Genomic DNA, 18,690 nt, shown 5'->3' on the forward strand with positions numbered 1-18,690 from the left:
ATGAAAAAGTAAACTTTAGATTGGACCAGAAGTCACTCCTATGCTCTGAACGTGAGGGGGAGGGAAACGATCCCAGTGCCCAAATTCCCGTGAGGTCAGGTATGTGAGAAGTTCTTGAAGCAGCCAGAACTTGGTGTTTGCTTGGGAGGGGCCAGGGCACTGGGAGAAGACCACCACAGGGGGTCCTAACCTCATGCGTGGAAGAGGCCAGAGTAACAGATCTGGGAAGTCTCATGGGTCCTCATGATGCTGCAGGGCCTAGAGGAGCTATGCTCTCAGAAGACACTGCAGCTTCACTGCGGCCGGGAGGAGAGCAGAGGCAGTCCTCTGACCACAGACAACCCAGGTCCACCAGCCTTCAGGCAGGAGGCTGCCTCCACACCAGGCTCTGCTGATTCTGACCCAACCCGGGGCCCAGAACAGCGGCAGAGAACAGAGAATTTTACAAAGAGTTTGATTTTATTGATATTTAAATATATTAAATATTTCACTGAAATACATGGTACATCCCCCGCCCCCCCCCCTCCCACAGTGGTTACAGTATAAAACCAAGTCCCTGGGCCTCCTTTCCACTGGTTTCTCCCACCAACCAGTGAAGAAGGGGACAGCGATAGCCCGGAGGAAGAGCATGGCTGGCACTGTGGTACAGGGAGCCAGGGTGTGGACAGGCCCTTCCCGCCTAGCAAGCAGCAGAGACAAGTCACCCAAGACTGCGGTCTTCCCACTCTGGTCTCCTTATACCCTCACCCCCACCCCATGTCTCCAAGCAGTCCCTTCCTATCCAGGGATATGGCCGGAGGGAGGGAAGTTGATTTTCTGTCTGGTCCAACTAGTCTTTTCCCCTCTTCCTGCCTTGTCTTAACAAAGTGCCTAATGGCCTGTTTGGTTGATGCATGAAGATTCCCCAAAGGCAGGCAGTTCAAATCAGAAACCAGGCCTCTACCAGGAGCTAGAGTCAGAAAGGGCATGAAGAAGGGAACTTGCCCTTTCTACTCCCAATCCAGCAACTCTGGGACCCACTCTCCTCTGCCTCTCGTCACCTCCGAGACAGAGCAGTCTTTAAGCAAAATTCAGGCTTAAATAGGTACAGACAGAGAAACCAAGGCACCAACTAATTCAGGCCAGAGGCAAGAGGTTGCAGGGAAAGGGAAAAAGAAGGCAGGGATAGGACAGGAATATAGAATCCAGCCTCCTAACCCTCCTGCCAAGCCCTTGCAGGCTGCATGGGGTTGGGGAGCCAGGAACATGCTAGACTCAGGCTGAAGGCTGGGGAAGGCCAACTTTCAGGCGCGCCTACCCCAACCCCTAGTACCGGTATCTGGGTCCTCAGAAGGATCCCATGCTACCCCAGTCCCAAAGCATACCTCGCCCCAGGACACCAGCTGGGAAACCCAAGAAAGTCCTGAGCCTCTGCCCACCAAACCCTAGACAGTTCAGGCTGGTCTCTGCCCAGGCAGGGAGATAGTTATGCTGCACACATGGCCCCAATGGCACTTAGGGATTTGGCACAAAAAGGACTCTTCTCCCCAGGGACCCCTTCTCTTGCCAGGACACCAAATCCCTCTCCTGGGCCACCTGGGCATCTCTCTCCGTCCTTTGAAACCTGAAACACCGCCTTTTCCCAGAAGACAGAGGCCCACAGGAGAGAGGCAGCCTGGGTGGAGAGCTGAGGAACAGGAGCACGAAGGACACAGTCCTGGACAACAGACACGCACACAAAGACCGACATGCACACACACTGCACAGACACACAGGCCCTCCCAGTGCCGAAGGCTTGGGAGGATAGTTCGGGATCAGGGTCATCTTCCTGCAGGCCCTGGCCCTTTCTAACTTGGCAATAGAAGGGTAGAGAAGCTCCAGCCTCCCACCCCCCCCCCCTTGCCAGCAGACAGCAAGAGAGCACAGGGGCAGGGTGACCTGATCCTGCCGTCGGGCCCTCAGATCAGAGTCCGGCCCCACCCCCTCCCTGGCCAGCCTGCTCTCTTTGGCACCTGCAGGTGAATTTCCAGCTCCTGCTCTGACATCCCCACACAAATGCCTGCTCTCTGGCCGGGCATTTTCACAGTACCAATGAGGCCAGATGCCCCTTTCCCTGACACTTTGCAGGAACTGGGGCTAAATCTGAGCTGTCAGAAGTCCCTTTGTTCCCCTTTGGGGACAGATCATGGGACTAGGATTTGGCAAATGGAAACATTCCCCTGAAATATGGACAGAACTGGGTTCTGAGAGCATCTCCCTCCTCTGCCTGTGCCTAGGAGGGAGACCTGGCTGAGGCCAGGAGACCCCAGGACCATGCTGGGGATGCAGGCGTAGCAAAGGCAAGCATGGAATAGGCACTCTTCACACCTGCCCCAGTCTTTGTACAAAGTATTCCCAGGAAAAAGGGAAAGGAAGGGCCCGGCCCTGAGCCTGCTGCCCAGACAGGGAAAGGGAGGCATGGCAAGCTGTCATTTCCATCTTTCCGGCAGGAGGGCTCCCACTGCTACTCCCTCCCCTGCTCCCAAAAGCTGGAATAAAGGAGGGAGAACAGCCCTGCCTCAATTTTAAAAGAAAGTCACTTACAAAACCCTCTTGGTATCCCCTCATTCTCCAGCCTGAGGGCAAATGAGCATGGTCCAAGCACAGCCTGCTGGGTGTTCCCTTTTGTGGTCAGCAGGGTCTTGAGGTACAGTGCCCCCTGCCACAGCTTCATCCAGCAGGCAGAGTCCACTCAAATGCCCACCTTGGTCCCTTCAGCTAAATTAGTAGCTGGGCCCCGCTAACTGCTGGGACCCCCATTGAGGAAGTAAGTGGTCATCTCCCCTTTGCCCTTCACCTTGACCACCCCTCGACACTCCAGCTGGTAGCCCTTGGCAGCTAGAACCTGGTACAGGTCCGTGGTCACCTAGGAGGATGGGAAGGGAGACTGCTTAGCTGGGATCCTTCCTGCTACATTTGTAGGGGCCCAGGGGTCCTCTCATCAAACTAGCTGCCCTCCCCCAACCCCCAGCACACTGCCACCCTGTCCCTGTCCTAAGGATTGCAGAAAAGGACCGACAGAAGCCCCCTGGACCCATACCCTACCAGCCTCTGCTCACAGGCCCCTCACCTGGATTCGGTCAGGAACCCCTGTGCTGTCCATCCGGCTAGAGACATTCACTGTGTTCCCCCAGATGTCATACTGCGGCTTCCGAGCCCCAATGACGCCTGCCACAACGGGGCCCATGTTCAGTCCTGGGGTGGAGAGAGCAGTAAGACATTTGAGATGAGTGGCTTTCCAGGGTCGCCCAGGGAGTCATCTCACCTCCTGGCACCTTTAGAAGGAGCCAGAGAAGAAAATGGCAAAGGGACAAGTGTCCTGGTTGTAAAGAATGGTCCTGTCAGTTGAGGAGCTCCCCCGAGGCAGGACAGCTCTGCTGGAACAGTAGCTCACCTACTGAATGTGCGCCCTGTGCCAGCCACTCTGGTAAGCATTTCCATTAGTATTTCATCCTCTCAAAAGCCTAAAAGGTAGGTATCAGTATCCCCATTTTCCAGATAAGGCAAGTGAAGCTAAGAGAAGGTAGATGACTTGCTAAATAAGCCAGTAAGTGCAATACCCAGAATTCAAACCAGACAGTCTGACTACAGGACCTATGCTATTAACCACTCCCATCCTCAGTTCATCTGAGAGGAGGTACCCCTCATCACACTGGCCGTAGGAAAGGGCACAGGTACTGGAGTCGACATAAACCTGGTTTTGAATCCCAGTTCAACCACTTACTAATTACTTAATCTCTGAGAGTCCGTTTCTTTATCTTATCTGTCAAAGGGGATGATAATGTGAGGATTAAAGTGTGAAACAGTGCCCAGCACATAGCTGGCCCTCAGTGAATGATTGTTGTCCTTCGTATCAGACAATATAGTGAGAGAAAGGAAACCCACAAGCGTCCCGATGGGGGATCTGTGATGCCGTCCTGCCTGGTCCCTAGGCTTTCCCCAGAAACAGCCCTGGGAAACCCGCCAGCCACCAGGCCCTCTCACCAATCTTCATCTGGAAATTGTTGAAGGAGTGCTCATTGATGTGCTTCATCTGCTCCATGAGCCGCATGGCATAGTCTGCGAGGGCAGTGATGTGGGAGCGGCCCACCTGGTCATAGGTGCTGGCATTCAGCCCCGAGGCAGCCATGTAGGTGCTGCCAATCGTCTTGATCTTCTCCAGCTGCCGGAACCGCTCCTCACTGATGATCTGGACAGCACAGGGGAGCCGGCTCTCAAGGCAAAGAGGCCAAAACCAGCCCTGCCCCCAGCGCCCATTCCTTGCCATGCCCTGGCCCCTTCGCCACTGCCCTGTCTCAACAGCTCCCCTCCTTTCAGTGAGAGAGCCTCCTTCCCAGCTGCTGGTCTCAGAGCAGGGCTGAGGAGCCAGGAAGACAGGCCTCCCTCACCAGGCAGCCATCAGAACCCAGGCCAGGGCTTGATCGCTCAGCTTCAGGTCAACTCAATAGCTCACTCACAGAATCCAGAACCACAGAAGGGATATCAAGCATCAATTATTCCAACCCGACCTTTTGGGAAACCGAGTCCCAGAGTGAGGAAGGGCCTCCCCTCCAGCAGAGTGGAAAGCCCATCCCTGATCTGGATGTTTAGGACACTTCCTTATATTTTGCTTCTATTTCCTTATTTAGGGGGACCATCTTGCTCACTTGGATTAATCGGGCTCTGTCCATAGACTCTTGCTTTCTTCTTCAAAGACATTCACCTGGTACCTATCCTGTCTCCTCCAGATCCTCTTGTCCTCCTTTGCTCCCTAACAATGATGACCCTACCCGACTGGGGCTCCCCTCTATGCTGCCTCTTAACACCTTCATGGGTCCCTATCCTCCCTCCACTCTACCTACCCTTACCTTGCCCCTAACATCTCTGGGTCCCATAAAATCTCCCTCCCTTCTCCAGCCACCCCTCCAACCCAGCCTTCTCAACCAGAGCTCCTCCCACTCTGCCAGCACCAGCTCACTGGACAAGCACCTCATCAAAGTCAGCGATGATCTCGTTGAGCAGCCGCAGGCACTCCACGCCCTCATTGTTTGCCTCCAGCTCCACGTAGAACTCAGAGAAGTTGGCAATGGAGGCAAACATGACAGCCACACACTCACAAGACTGATAGTAGAGCTCATCGTTCCGGCGCTCCCGGGCCAGAAAGTGGGCGGCCACGTCCTTGGGCAGAATGTTGTGCAGCAGCCTCCGGTTGTAGGCCTGGAGCTCCTCCATATCCTCCTTCTCCCCTGTTGCCTGTGGACACCACACCCATCACCCAGTGCCCACCACTCACAAGGGGCGGTGCAGCAGCCAACGCCTGAAGGTGGGCGTAAGAGGGAACCACGTGGGAAAAGGAAGGCCTGGACAGATGAGGCCTAAAGAACAGGCAAAGGGGTGAAGAAGGCAGGAACAGAGACACAGAGGAGGCATGGAGCCAAGGTAGGCTTGGGGCGGCCAGAGCCTTAGCCGGCTAATGAGATGCATTTCTGGTTTGGCCTAGGCTCTGCCCCCCAAGTCCTCTCCCCCTTCCCGGCCCACGCAGTCACCTGCAGTTTCCAGAGGAAGTCCAGGCGGGCAGTCGATTCCACCTGCTGAGCATGCAGATACAGCGCCAGCGCAAACACCAGCAGAATCACGGGGGTCATGTATTTGAGCGCCACCCTCCCTGCAGCTGGGCTGCGGGTAAGCAGGGGCATGCTCAGTGTCTGAAGGAGGTATCTGGCAGCCCTACCCTTCACGGCCTCAAAGCCCTTACTCACCAGTCTAGCCCATCGATGGTCTCATTGGAAGAAGCCCTGGCAGGAAGACACAAGAAACAAAGTCATCGGTTCTCCCTGGGATACAGAGTGGGGGCAGGGAAGGGGAGACAGAAACTGCATCGACTGAGTACATACCACAAACTAGACAATGGGCAGGGCTTTGCTTACAGTCACTCATTAAGAGCAGAGGTTCCACTCCTGGCTCCTCTACTCACCAGCTATGTGACCTAGTACAAGTTGCTTAACTCTCCAAGCCTGTTTCCTCATCAACAAAAGAGGGATCAGATCTCAATAATGCATGCAAAAGGCTTAGCATGACAGTGTTAGTTACTATCATCTTCACAACCACCCTGTGAGACAGGTGGCATTGTCATTTAACAGATGAGGAAACTTCGGCGAAGAAAAGTTCAAGGTCAAGTTAATCCCCTGTTCAAGGTCACACAGCTAATGAGTGGCCGAGCAGGGATTCAAACCCAATGGACTCCAGAGGCTTTTTCAACTACACCAAGCTCTGGCCACAAATCACAAGGGGTGGGGTTTTACAGAGGAAAAGCCAGAGAGGTGTCCCAGGCAAAGCCCTCAAGCAGGAGTCAGAAGTTTTGGTTCCTGGTCAGGGCTCTGCCACCAAGCAGCTGTGTGACACAAGAGTGGACATGAAAGCATGCCAATTCGAAAGGGGATTTTTTTTTTTAATGTCTAACCTAGAGACACAGGGATTTCCCAGCACTGGTGTTCCCTTGGGGAGACAGTTTGGGGTTATATGCTGGGAGCTCCTCCACCGCCTCCTTTCCCCGCACTGATAAGGGGTGAGTGGTGACATTCCACGGGCACAAGGGGCCTGGGCACCAGAGACTTCTGGGGGATGAAAGGGCCTGAGGATGAACTCACAAGCCATGGACGCCAAGCAGCAGGTCATAGTTGTCGAAGATGGTGGCTGGGGGGCCCAGCAGAAGCAGCACCAAGTAGATGAGCCCCAGGACAAAGATCATGGCCAGCTTCCCGATGCTACTGATGTGCAGGAAGACAGAGCTGGCCAACAGACTCAGCAGCATGTTCCCGACGAAGTACTGGGGGCGACAGCAGGGGAGGTGTTGGGTGAAGGCAGAAGCCAAGGTCCCCCATGCAGAGAGAGCCCCGCCCTCCCCTGCCTCACCTGAGCTCCCCTCCACAACCTCAACCCCGAGCCTCTTCCACCCTCCATTCACCCCCACAGCACACCGGGGCCCCTGGCTGCTCTTGAGTTGGCGACTCTGGTGAGATCCCAGTGCCCATCACCGGGTCTGGCCCAGAGGGGTCAATAACTGGTGCTAATCAGGAAGCCCCTCCGCCTGCCCTGCTCAGCACGGCTTGGTCACCTCAGGGAAGCTGCAGGTGGGGGCGGTGCCCTCACACAGGGGAGTATCAAGACCCAGAGAGTAATTGAGCTGCTGCAGGTGGCAGGCGGTGACGTCGGCAGGTGTCACATTCAGTATCCTCGCTGCGCAGGTTCGGATGGGGGTGTGGTTGCAGGTGAACTGTAGACGTGGGGAGAGGTATATCAGGGTAACCAAGGAAGCGAGGGGTTGCAAGGGCCATAACCCAGGTGCCTTAACCTCCAGGGGCCCAAGTTCTCACTGAGGGATGACAAGAGATGGGGAGATCAAGGACGGAGGACTGGAATTGACCTCACCCCCTCCTTTGGGATAACAGGCTCCCTGAGGGCAGGAAATGTGCCCCGGAGCCCAGAGCAGGTTTTGGCATGAGGAGGGAGGACCTTTACCATGTTGGCGATGGCGGAGGTGAACACAAGCAGGACTGAAAAGATGCCAACTGCAGTGCTGTGTGCCCGCGAGCGGACAATGCTGCGGGACAGGCGTTGCAGGGCCTCAGGGAAGATCTGTAGGCAGGAGACAGATGAGTTGGAGGCCACATCAGCCAGGGGGTATGGCCACCCAGGGGTGGGGCCCAATGAAGAGACACGACTTTCTCCTCCCTCTCCCCATGTGACCACCACTGGCCCATCCTGCCCTCTCCCACCAGCCCTGGAAGACCCCTCCCTACTCACAGAGCCACAGGAGTACACGGCACAAATCAGCACTGTGATCAGCAGCAGCAGGAAGATCCCGACATAGAGCCCAAGCATCAGCGTTGAGCTGGGATGGAAGAGAGCCCGAGAAAATGTTACCCTGGAAGATTGGGTGTCCTTGTCCCACCTCCCGCTCCCCAGATGGGCAGGGCTCGGGCTCCAGGGACTGTGGGCTTCTGTGGGTGTTTGTGTGGGTGTTTAGGAAGGTTTGGGGAGGTGCTGGAGGGAAGAGAGGCTGAGCAAGGAGGGGCAGGGCTCTCACTGTGGGAAGATGAGGAGCTGGATGAAGCAGATGAAGCAGAAGACCAACAGGGCACAGGCCACGTAGGCTCCGAAACGGGGATCCACTTTCTGTGAGTACTGAGGGAGAGGAGGCTGAGCTGGCACTGGGCTCTGCCCTGGGGAGGAGCATGCTACCAGGGGCCTCAAGGGGGAGCAGCAGTTGGCCCAGTTGATAGGAATTCCCACTATGACCTGTGGTCACCTCCCATTCCCCCAATCCCTCTCCTGTTCCCTCACCTGTGCTCAGACTTCCCTGCCTGGACCTGCCTCCTCCCCAACCCTCCTCCTTCAGCATTCCCCAAACCTTCTTTTCAAGATCCTCTCTCTGGAAGGTGAGCAGGAACCGGCGCACGTGGTCCTTGCGCAGCTGATCGATGCTGCGGGCATCGATGGCACGGCCCAGGAACTCGTCTACCTCATCCTCAGGGTTCAGGGCGTCTTGAGCGCCCCGGCTGAGGACAGGGGACATGGCTTCACCGGGTGCATGAGCATGGCCATTGCAAAGGGAAGGACAGGGGCAGCACCCAGACGGAGTGTGAGCGAGTGTGTGGCACCTGCTCTCACACAACACATTTAAGGTCCAGGAGAGGGGGACCTCTGCTCCCCACAACCCCGTCCCAGGTGCAAATGCCGTCCCCACTCCTCCTCCTCAGTCACCCAACTTACTTGTCTTTGCTGGAATCATCAATGCCCTAGAGAAAGGGACAGAGTGTGCAAGTGAAGTAAAAGCTGTCTGCCCTGCTTCCCCCTCCCCAACACTGCTGAGGGTTCCCCATATTCTTTGGGAATCTTGGGACCCCTGGGATGATATCATCTCTCCCACCCCCAATACCAGAAATCATTCATAGTGATGGCAGTTGCAACCAGGCGGGCAGAAGAGGGAAAGGGGACACAGAGTGTTAAGGGAGACAAGAAAGTGAGGCCTAATTCTATGAAGCCAGCATCACCCTAATACCAAAACCAGATAAAGACAACACAAAGAAAGAGAATCACAGGCCAATATCCCTCATGAACATAGATGCCAAAGTCCTTAACAAAATTCTAGCAAATCAGATCCAGCACTACATTAGAAAGATCATACACCATGACCAAGTAGGATTTTTCCCGGGGATGCAAGGATGGTACAATACCCACAAATCAATAAATGTGATATGTCACATAAACAAATTGAGAGATAAAAACCACATGGTCATATCAACTGATGCAGAAAAAGCATCTGACAAAATCCAACACCCTTTCTTGATAAAAACCTTCAGCAAAGTGGGAATAGAGGGATCATACCTCAACATAATAAAAGCCTTATATGACAAACCTACAGCCAACATCATACTCAATGGGCAAAAACTAAAACCATCTCACCTAAGAACAGGAACAAGACAGGGATGCCCACTTTCACCACTCCTGTTTGACACAGTACTGGAAGTGCTAGCCATAGCAATTAGACAAGAAGAAGAAATAAAAGGTATGCAAATTGGAAAAGAAGAAGTAAAACTGTCATGATTGGCAGATGACATGATACTGTACATAGAAAACCCTAAAGATGCCATAAAAAATGATTAGGCTTAATAAATGAATTTGGCAATGTAGCAGAATACAAAATTTACGCCCAGAAATCTATGGCATTTTTATACACCAATAGTGAACTTACAGAAAGAGAGATTAAAAAAACAATCCCATTTACCATTGCACCAAAAAAAAAATTAAGATATGTAGGAATAAACTTAACTAAGGAGGTAAAAGACCTGTACTCGGAAAACTACAGGTCATTGAAAAAAGAGATAGAGGAAGACATAAACAGATGGAAGAACATACCGTGTCCATGGATTGGTAGAATCAACATCATTAAAATGTCCATATTACCCAAAGCAATCTATAGATTCAATGCACTCCCTATTAAAATACCAATGGCATATTTCACAGACCTAGAAAACTCTCCAAAAATTCATCTGGAACTAAAAAGACCCCGAATACATGCAGCAATCCTGAGAAAGAAGAACAAAGTAGGAGGGATCTCAATACCAGATATCAAGCTGTATTACAAAGCCACTGTTCTCAAAACTGCCTGCTACTGGCACAAGAACAGACATATAGACCAATGGAATAGAATAGAGAACCCAGAAATAGACCTAAACCACTATGCTCAATTAATATTTGACAAAGGAGGCAAGAGCATACAATGGAGTCAAGACAGTCTCTTCAATAAATGGTGTTGGGAAATTTGGACAGATACATGCAAAAAAATGAAACTAGACCACCAACTTACACCATACACAAAAATAAACTCAAAATGGATAAAGGACTTAAACGTAAGAAGGGAAACCATAAAAATCTTAGAGGAATCCACAGGCAGCAAAATCTCAGACATATGCCAAAGCAGTATCTTCACCGATACAGCTCCTAGAGCAATGGAAACTAAAGAGAAAATAAACAAATGGGACTACATCAAAATAAAAAGCTTCTGCACAGCAAAAGAAACCATCAGCAAAACAAGAAAGCCCACTGCGTGGGAGAACATACTTGCAAATGTTATCACGATAAGGGTTTAATCTCCAACATTTACAGGGAACTCATACAACTTAACAAAAGGAAGATAAACAACCCAATCAAAAAATGGACAATGGACCTACATAGACACTTTTTGAAAGAGGACATAAGGAAGGCCAAAAGACATATGAAAACATGCTCAAAGTCACTAATCATCCAAGAAATGCAAATCAAAACCACAATGTGGTACCATCTCACACCTGTCAGAATGGCTATCATCAACAAATCAACAAGTGACAAGTGCTGGCGAGGATGCGGAGAAAAAGGAACCCTTCTGCACTGCTGGTGGGAATGCAGACTGGTGCAGCCACTGTGGAGAACAGTATGGAGTTTCCTCAAAAAACTAAAAATGGAACTCCCATTTGACCCAGTGATCCCACTTCTAGGAATATATCCCAAGAAACTAGAAACACCAATCAGAAAGGATATATGCAACGCTATGTTCATAGCAGCACAATTTACAATATCTAAGATTTGGAAACAGCCTAAGTGCCCATCAGCAGATGAGTGGATTAAAAAACTGTGGTACCTCTACACAATGGAATACTATGCTGCTGTAAAAAGGAAGGAACTCCTACCATTTGCAAAGGCATGGATGGACCTGGAGAGCATTATGCTAAGTGAAATAAGCCAGTGGGAGAAAGATAAATATCACATGATCTCACTCATTTGTGGAATATAATGAACAACATAAACTGATGAACAAAAACAGATCCAGAGACAGAGAAGCATCTTTCAGACCATCAAACCTCAGAGGAAAGGCAGGGAAGGGTGGGGTAAGGGGGAGAGATCAACCAAAGGATCTGTATGCATGCATATAAGCATGGCCAATGGACACAGACACCACGGGGGTGAGGGCATGATCGGGGTGAGGGGAGGTAATGGGGGGATAAGGACACATATGTAATACCTTAATCAATAAAGAAAATAAAAATTTAAAAAAGAAAAAAAAAGAAAGCGAGGCCTAGGTCCTGGTGCTGTGGGCCCTCACCATCTGGCGAAAAGCCTTAGAGTCCTTGGTCCGGGAGAAGGCTCGGTCGGGCACCCAGCGTGGCATCGGCCCTTCCATGGAGTTGGCCCGTGTCCGCTGCAGCTTGGCCAGCATGGCCTTCTCCTCTTTCTATATGGGCAGCATGGGCACAGGCTTAGGAAAGGGGCCCAGAGAAGGCCTCTGCCTGCACCTCCCATTTGTCCTTCTCCCCGCCTGCCCCTCCCCTGACCCACCCTGGCCTGACCCGTTTCTGGCTGGTGCCCAGGATGAGGAAGGTCTCAATGTGCTGCTCCTTGAGGTACGCGTTGCGCTCACCGCCATGGCCTGGCTCCACCTCATAGTCCCCGTTCAGGTACTGCAGCGTGGCCCGAGTGATGTGGATGCGGCTGTGTGGGTACGGGAGGGTGAGACCTGGGCGCTCTCTCCCGCCTGCTCCCATCCTCACCACCTGGACCCCACACTCACCCGGCCTGGCCCCCCGCTCCATGTGGTTGGCCAGAGTCACGTCATTGGACCACACGTCGAACTGCCATTTCCGCAGGCCAAGGACACCGCAGTGCACGCGCCCGCTGTGGATGCCCACGCGCATGTTCACGTTCACACCCGTCACCTCACGCACCAGCCTGGGAGGAGGTGGCTCTGGCTTAGCTCCTGGCATTGTCTTCCCTACTCCCAGCCCAGAGCCTGGGCCTTCCGCTCCCCTCAGAGCCAGGCGGGCACGGACAGGCCTGATGCAGGCACAGGAGCACAGCCCTGGCTGGTTGTGGACAGAGAACTGCATGGGGCTCAAGGACAAATGTTTGAGAACTGGGTTCGCCAGCAGGGGTCCAGCAGCATCTGTGGACCTGAGCTGGGAGAGGAGGAATCACTGTTCTCCCCACGGGGCCTGTTCAGCTGGCATTCTCTCTAGCCCTTGACCCCTCCCCCTGGGTCCCGCTACCCCACCCTCACTGGCTGGAGTCTCAGGTACACAGGGGCCTTAACAGGGGCTGAAGAAAGATCCATTTCCTCCCCAGTGATGGATCTCAAAGACAGAGAAACTGGCCAAAACTAAGGAAAAGCCCTGAGAGCATATCGAAGGGTAGGAGCCGTCTGGGGCACCTTCAGTTCCAGGAAGCCTGGGAGGGGTGCTGCTTACGAGATGGCCTCGATCATGTCCACCCCCATCTCCACGCAGCAGTGGGCATGGTCTGTCCGGGCCTCTGGCAATCCCGACACACAGTAGTAACAGTCCCCTAAGATCTTGATCCTCAGGCAGTTATTTTCCTAAAGAGGGAGGAGTTGGGGAGAGTCACCTTACTCTCTTGCCCACCCTGCCTCAGGCCCAATGCCCTCACTGCAGTCTCTATCTGCCCCCACTCCCTCAGGCTGCTGCCAGCCAGGCTGTGCTCCCACCACAGTCCACCCTGCCCCCAAGCCCCAGCACCCTCACCGCAGCCAGCTTGTCAAACCGGGCAAAGAGCTCATTCAGGGTCATGACCAGCTCCTGTGCGGTGCACTGGGATGCCAGGCTGGTGAAACCTTCGATGTCCGCAAACAGGATGCTGTGGACGATGGGGGAAGATAGAAGGTGCCACATGACCCTCAAAGGCTCCCAGGTCCCCCACTTTTCCTGCATCCTTCCACCCCACCCTACCTGACGTTGTCATGCTTCTGGATGTAGATCTTATGGAACATCATGTCTTCTTTCTTTGTGTTAATGTCTTCTTTCATCTCCATGGCAACATGCTGGGGCAACACTGATAGCAGTAACCGCTCCTAGACCAGTAGTTTTGACAGGGCACCACTATTTTCTGGGCCTCGCTTTTTAAATCCCTCCTGGTTCCACCACATTCCCAGAGCCCTCCCAGCCTTCTCTGTAGACCCGAGTTTCTCCTCTGGATGGTAGCCGGACCCTCCTCCATTACAGCCCTCAGCAGATGGACGCCCCAGCCCTCTCTGACCACCCCACATTCAACCACACCTCAGACGTGCTCCTGTGCTCCCGTCTGCTCCCTTCCACCCTCAGGACAGAAACCCCAGGGTCATAGGGCCTCTGTGACCCACAATCAGAGAACCATTCACTTATTCCACAGAGTTGTATGGGGCAGCAGGTCCAACCTGCAAGTTATGCGGGAGGAGGTGGGGGAAGGCACCTCAGGGAGAGCGGTCCCACCTGCTGCCGGTTCTCATGCTGCAGGTGCAACCGGGCTTGGATGTAGCCACGAGTCTCCTGGAAGGCCTGTCGCTGAGACACCTCAGCCGGGTAGTGTGTGCAGATGCCAATGACGTTGGTGCAGAGGAACAGCAGCATGTTGGCACCGAGCTGCAGGAGGGTACAGGAGCTTGGTGACCACCCTGCCCATGCACAGGTGTGACTACATTCTGTAGATGAACTCCTCTGGAGAGGAAGGCAGGGATCCTGTGCCATCTGTCCCCCGCACACCCCTTCCCCATAGGAGTCCAGCTCCCTTCCTGGATCACTGCATGGCTAGAAATGAGATCTTTACACGGCTACTGGGAGTAGAAGGACAAACTTGGGCAGGTAGGTCATGGGACTGAGCCCAGCACACTATGATTTCCTACCCGACAAACATCCTAAACAAAAGACAAATGCTGCTGCTTCTGCACCTGTTTCTGCCCAGGAGACTGAGCCCTACATCCTTCAGTGAGTGCCCAGAACCATCATCTCATCTCTCTGGGCCTCTGTGTGCTCATATAGAACCTGGAGAGGGAGAATAGGAAGATCTCTAAGGTCCCTCCTGGCCCTGACATAATAATAATTACTGTTATTGTTACAGGAGCTAATTTGTTTGCTAACTACAATGTGCCTAGATTCTATATATGTGTCTTCTATACGTTAACATATGTATTTCTTACAACTCTGTAAAGTAACACTATCTCATTTTAAAGGCGAGGGACTGAGGCCCAGAGAAGCGAAGTAACTTGCCTAAGATCACACAGCTGGTAGTGACTGGTGTGGGACTAGAGTTCAGGGCAGCCGGACTCCAAAGCTTCTGTCCTAACCCTACTGTACAGTACATCCCAGGTGTCCGAGGTTCCTACTCACTCCATGTACCCAAGCTCTTGAGGCCCAGCCTCAGAGTCCAGGCTTGGGAGTCATCGATTCTACAGACACAAAAACCCTTCCCAACTGGGATGGGGCACCACCACGCCCAGACACCCCCAACACTTGGCCCCACAACCTAGGACCCTGATCTCAGGATGCTCAGCCCTCAATCAGCATGAGTAGCACTGACTGGAGAGCAAGTTTGAAGGAAGCTGGTCTCAGTGCTTCTGGAAATTCAGGGGTTAACCTGGCCTTCGTGGCTCCACCCCAGAGTTGGCTGGGACAGGGCTCTGCTTTTGAGAGAAGGGAGGGAAAGAGCACCAACTGGAAGCCAGGAGTTCTGGGCTCTGCCCACAACCAGACCTAGTCTTGCAAACTGGGCAGGTCACTTAATCTCTGGGACCGCAGTTTCACTTTTCTTGGGTCAGAAGGAGGAGGGTCTGGCTAGCCCGCGAGCCATTTCCAGCTCTGACCCTCTACCACTGGCCTCCTGGTCTCCCTTCCCAGTCCAGATGACAAGGCCCCCCTCCCACCAGCAGGGGTGAAGAGGGGGGCACACTATCTCCCTCAGGGGTTTCTAAGAATAGCCCCCAGTGGGGGAGAAGTAAAGGGGGGGCACAAACCAAGCAACTTCCCTTCCTGGCCCCAGGAGCCCAAGAGGAAAATGTGAGTCATGATAGAAGGAAGGGGAAGGGGGACGAGAGACTGAAATAGATCTGTACACAGACCCCTATCAAACTGTGAGAAAAAAATGGATGCCAGGGCACTGCAGGAGACTCCAAGTGGGGCGGAGTTAACTGGGTGAAACTCTCAGTGTGTCTGAGCGAGTGGGTCAGAGACTAAAGGCTTCTTCCTGTGAGTGTGAGCGAGGCTGGATCTGGGAAAGGGTTTCCCAAGGAGCCTAGAAAGGAGGCCACATCCCCACTCTATCCAGAACCCATATGCCAGCTGGGTGCAGGGAATGGCCCTCAGCTCAGAGAGGAGGTATGGAAACCCTAGCCCTGGGACTAGCACAGGGGCAGGGGCGACTTTCTCCACTCCTCCGAAGAGTGTGCTTGCTGGGCCCCACTGGGTGAGGTTGCAGCCAGGTGCCCCAGGGAGGCGGGAGGCTGGCATAGTCCTGGCCTCCATGGGACTGTGCCTCCCCGGTCAGGCTCTGGGCCTGGCTCTGGGCACCATGCCAGCTGAGAGCAGAGAAGAGACACCCACCACCCAGAAATGGGTGGGAGGGGAAGGGAGGCACCCACCTCTCCAGCTCCTCCTCCCCCAGAAGGCAGTCCAAGTCCAAAGCCCGGTTTGATAGCTATCCTGGAGGGAAGTAGGGGGCTAGCAGGGGCACAAGGACCCTGGCCCTTTAAGAGGCCTGACAGTGCCCTGCAGGCACATGCTCCACAAACAAAAGGGCTATAAAGTTACTTTTAAAAAGGTACATTCTGTTCTGGGAGCACAGGCTAGGCTGGGAAGGGCATCAGGCCAGAGCACCCAGCTTCTCACCCTGGGAGCCCCAGGCAACTTCCTCTTTGTGGGTGGGGCTAGGGTGGGCTACAGGCCACAAGCCCCGGGCCAGGCGGGGGCTGGCTCCCTCCAACCTTGAGCACAGAGGACAGCAGCCTCTAAATCAGGGTGCCAATGGCAGGATCATGAGGTGTGCTGGCCGGGGGAAGGCGGGGGGGGGGCTGTGCCCATAGCAGCCCCTGAAGGATCACCTGGCCAGACAGCCTGGTCTACTCCCTGGTCAAGCAGACGGCATGAGATGGCCGACTCCACAAGTTCACGTCTCTCTAACGGACTTCGTGGATGCCCCTTCACTGGGTACCAGCACCTGCAGCGTCCCCACACCTCCATGCCCCACATGAGAAGGCTGAGCTGCCCTGCCATGCTGTTAGATTCACTCTGGGAGAGGGTGCGGCCCTAACAGCAACATCATGAGGCAGACACTATTTTTATCCCTGTTTTATAGACTGGGAAACCAAGGCTGGGAGAGGCAAGGCTAGTCGTCTAGGATCTCACAGAGAACACAGCCCATTGGATGACCAGGTCCTCCTGCAGCCAAGCCTTCATTTCTCACTCAACACCATGTCAAGCCCACCTCATCCTCCACTCAGCTCAGAGGCAGCAGCCAGCACAGAAGTACCGCTGGTACAGGCGCTCCAGCTTGGCTGAGCGGAACTGCTTGGACTGGAAAACCTGACGGCAGGGCTGCCGGACCCTTGGTGCCCAGTGGGAAAGAAGAGGGCGGGATGAGCTCAGACCCTAAGACCTCTCTTCTGCAGCCCAACCCCATTCAAACCACTCCCAGCCCAGGAGATACGGACCCACTCTTCACCTTGCCTGTCGTCTCAGAGACAGCCTTGGTCCGGGAGACAGGCAACTCCTCCCTCGCTAACTCCATCTAAAACCTGCCCAATCCTCCAGATCCCCACCGAGAGCTACATTTCAGAGATGGCACCAGGGCCTGAGTCTCAGGTGTCAACTTGGAGCCAGACATGTCAATGCCCGGATGGTCGCCTACACTGACCTCTGGGCCTGAAACAACTCCACCTCCAGCCTTACCTTATGTCACTATAGGCTACACCACACTATTTCAAGGGCCTCAAGCCCAAGAGCTGTAGACTGTGGCCCACAGTGAGAGTACAGGCTTGGGTACTCCCTCCTCTCAAGAGTGCCCTCTGCCCCAGATCCCAAAGGGAGGCCAACCCCTGAAACTTGACCTCCCATCACTTGCCCCTCTTCCCAGATAGAGCCAGACATCCCTGCACCCCATAGCCACCCATGACTCACCCACCCCAATTACCAGACCCCTTCTCATTCCTAGCCTGGTGCCCCCATACCTGTCTTCCTGACCACCCACCTGCTTCCAGAGGAAGGCATCACCACGGTTGAGTTGCCAGGCCAAGATCAAATGCAAGATGGAGAGGCCCAGGCCACTGAAGACAGCTGCCCGCATGCGGATGGGTAGGAGCGTGTAGGTGATGTAGACAAAGAACACGGGGCACCAGAGGCCTGCGGACGGGCTGTGGGGGTTGGCTGCCAAGGCGCCCCCAACCTGCACAGCCGCCAGGATGCCCAGCACCACGTAGCTCACTACCCACATGGAGTCCTGGCGGAAGCTGTGTTGGTTGCACACCACCATGAGCACCACAAAGAGGACGGCGGCGCAGGCCAGCAGGGCCACGTAGGCAGGCTGAGGGCGGGCGGGCGCAGCATGGAAGGCCAGCAGCACAGCGGTGAGCAGCACGAGCACCGCCATCAGCAGCGTGAGGCTGCTCTGGTTCATCTGGAAGAAGTACCGCTGGTACAGGCGCTCCAGCTTGGCTGAGCGGAACTGCTTGGACTGGAACACCTGCACCAGCCGGCGCCAGCAGGATCGCCTGCTCCTGGGTGCTACATCGGGTGCCACCTCAGCCACCCCAACCGCCACTGTCGTCTCAGGGTCCTCGAAAGCCCAGGGCCACGGCCCGCAGCCCCAACTCAGTGCCCTTGCTAGGGCCACCCCTCCGGATGAAGGCCTCCTCCTGCCAGGGGCACTGAGGTGGGGCTGCAGGGGTGGGGCTGGGTGGCTGTGCATCCCGGAGGCAGCTCATGTAGCGGGGTGCGCAGAAGCCACTGGTCCGAGTCCTGTGACGAGGGCGCTTCTGCCCATTGCGTTCACCCCAGGCTGTTTTCCGTTCATCCACTTTGGGGACCAGAAGGCCACTAAACCATGACATGCTGCAGGGAGGAAAAGAATGAGACAGTATTAATACCACCATCACAGCCTGCCACCACTAGTAGCTATTATTAACTGAGCACTTCCCATTGCCAAGTTCAGTGCTTCAGGCACATCATCCTCACAAAATGACTCTGAGGAAGACCATGGTATCCCCACTCAACAGGTGAGGGAACAAACAGAGACAGAGGCAGGTGAGGTAACGTGCCACATAAGTGTGAGAACTAAGATTCTAACCCAAATCCATCTGATTCCCAAGCAGCACATTTCAACATTCACCTCTTCCCTAAAAGG

At 54.2% G+C, this 18,690-nt stretch overlaps 1 protein-coding gene across 1 annotated transcript; it reads right to left on the reverse strand.

Moving 5' to 3' along the window:
- Positions 1–481: 481 nt before the first annotated feature.
- Positions 482–18,416, reverse strand: ADCY6 (adenylate cyclase 6). The gene is given in 22 exon segments (XM_014458201.2): positions 482–2,884; positions 3,089–3,213; positions 4,003–4,207; positions 4,987–5,250; positions 5,544–5,673; positions 5,757–5,792; positions 6,645–6,823; positions 7,112–7,270; positions 7,516–7,632; positions 7,801–7,888; positions 8,084–8,181; positions 8,408–8,555; positions 8,770–8,795; positions 11,639–11,767; positions 11,883–12,024; positions 12,100–12,261; positions 12,777–12,904; positions 13,071–13,182; positions 13,275–13,396; positions 13,794–13,943; positions 17,539–18,129; positions 18,131–18,416. Coding segments are annotated over 22 exon segments (3,504 nt in total). The 5' UTR covers positions 18,398–18,416; the 3' UTR covers positions 482–2,758.
- Positions 18,417–18,690: the final 274 nt, after the last annotated feature.

This window comes from Myotis lucifugus, unplaced genomic scaffold (assembly GCF_000147115.1).
Source record: "Myotis lucifugus unplaced genomic scaffold, Myoluc2.0 scaffold_91, whole genome shotgun sequence".
Taxonomy (NCBI): domain Eukaryota; kingdom Metazoa; phylum Chordata; class Mammalia; order Chiroptera; family Vespertilionidae; genus Myotis; species Myotis lucifugus.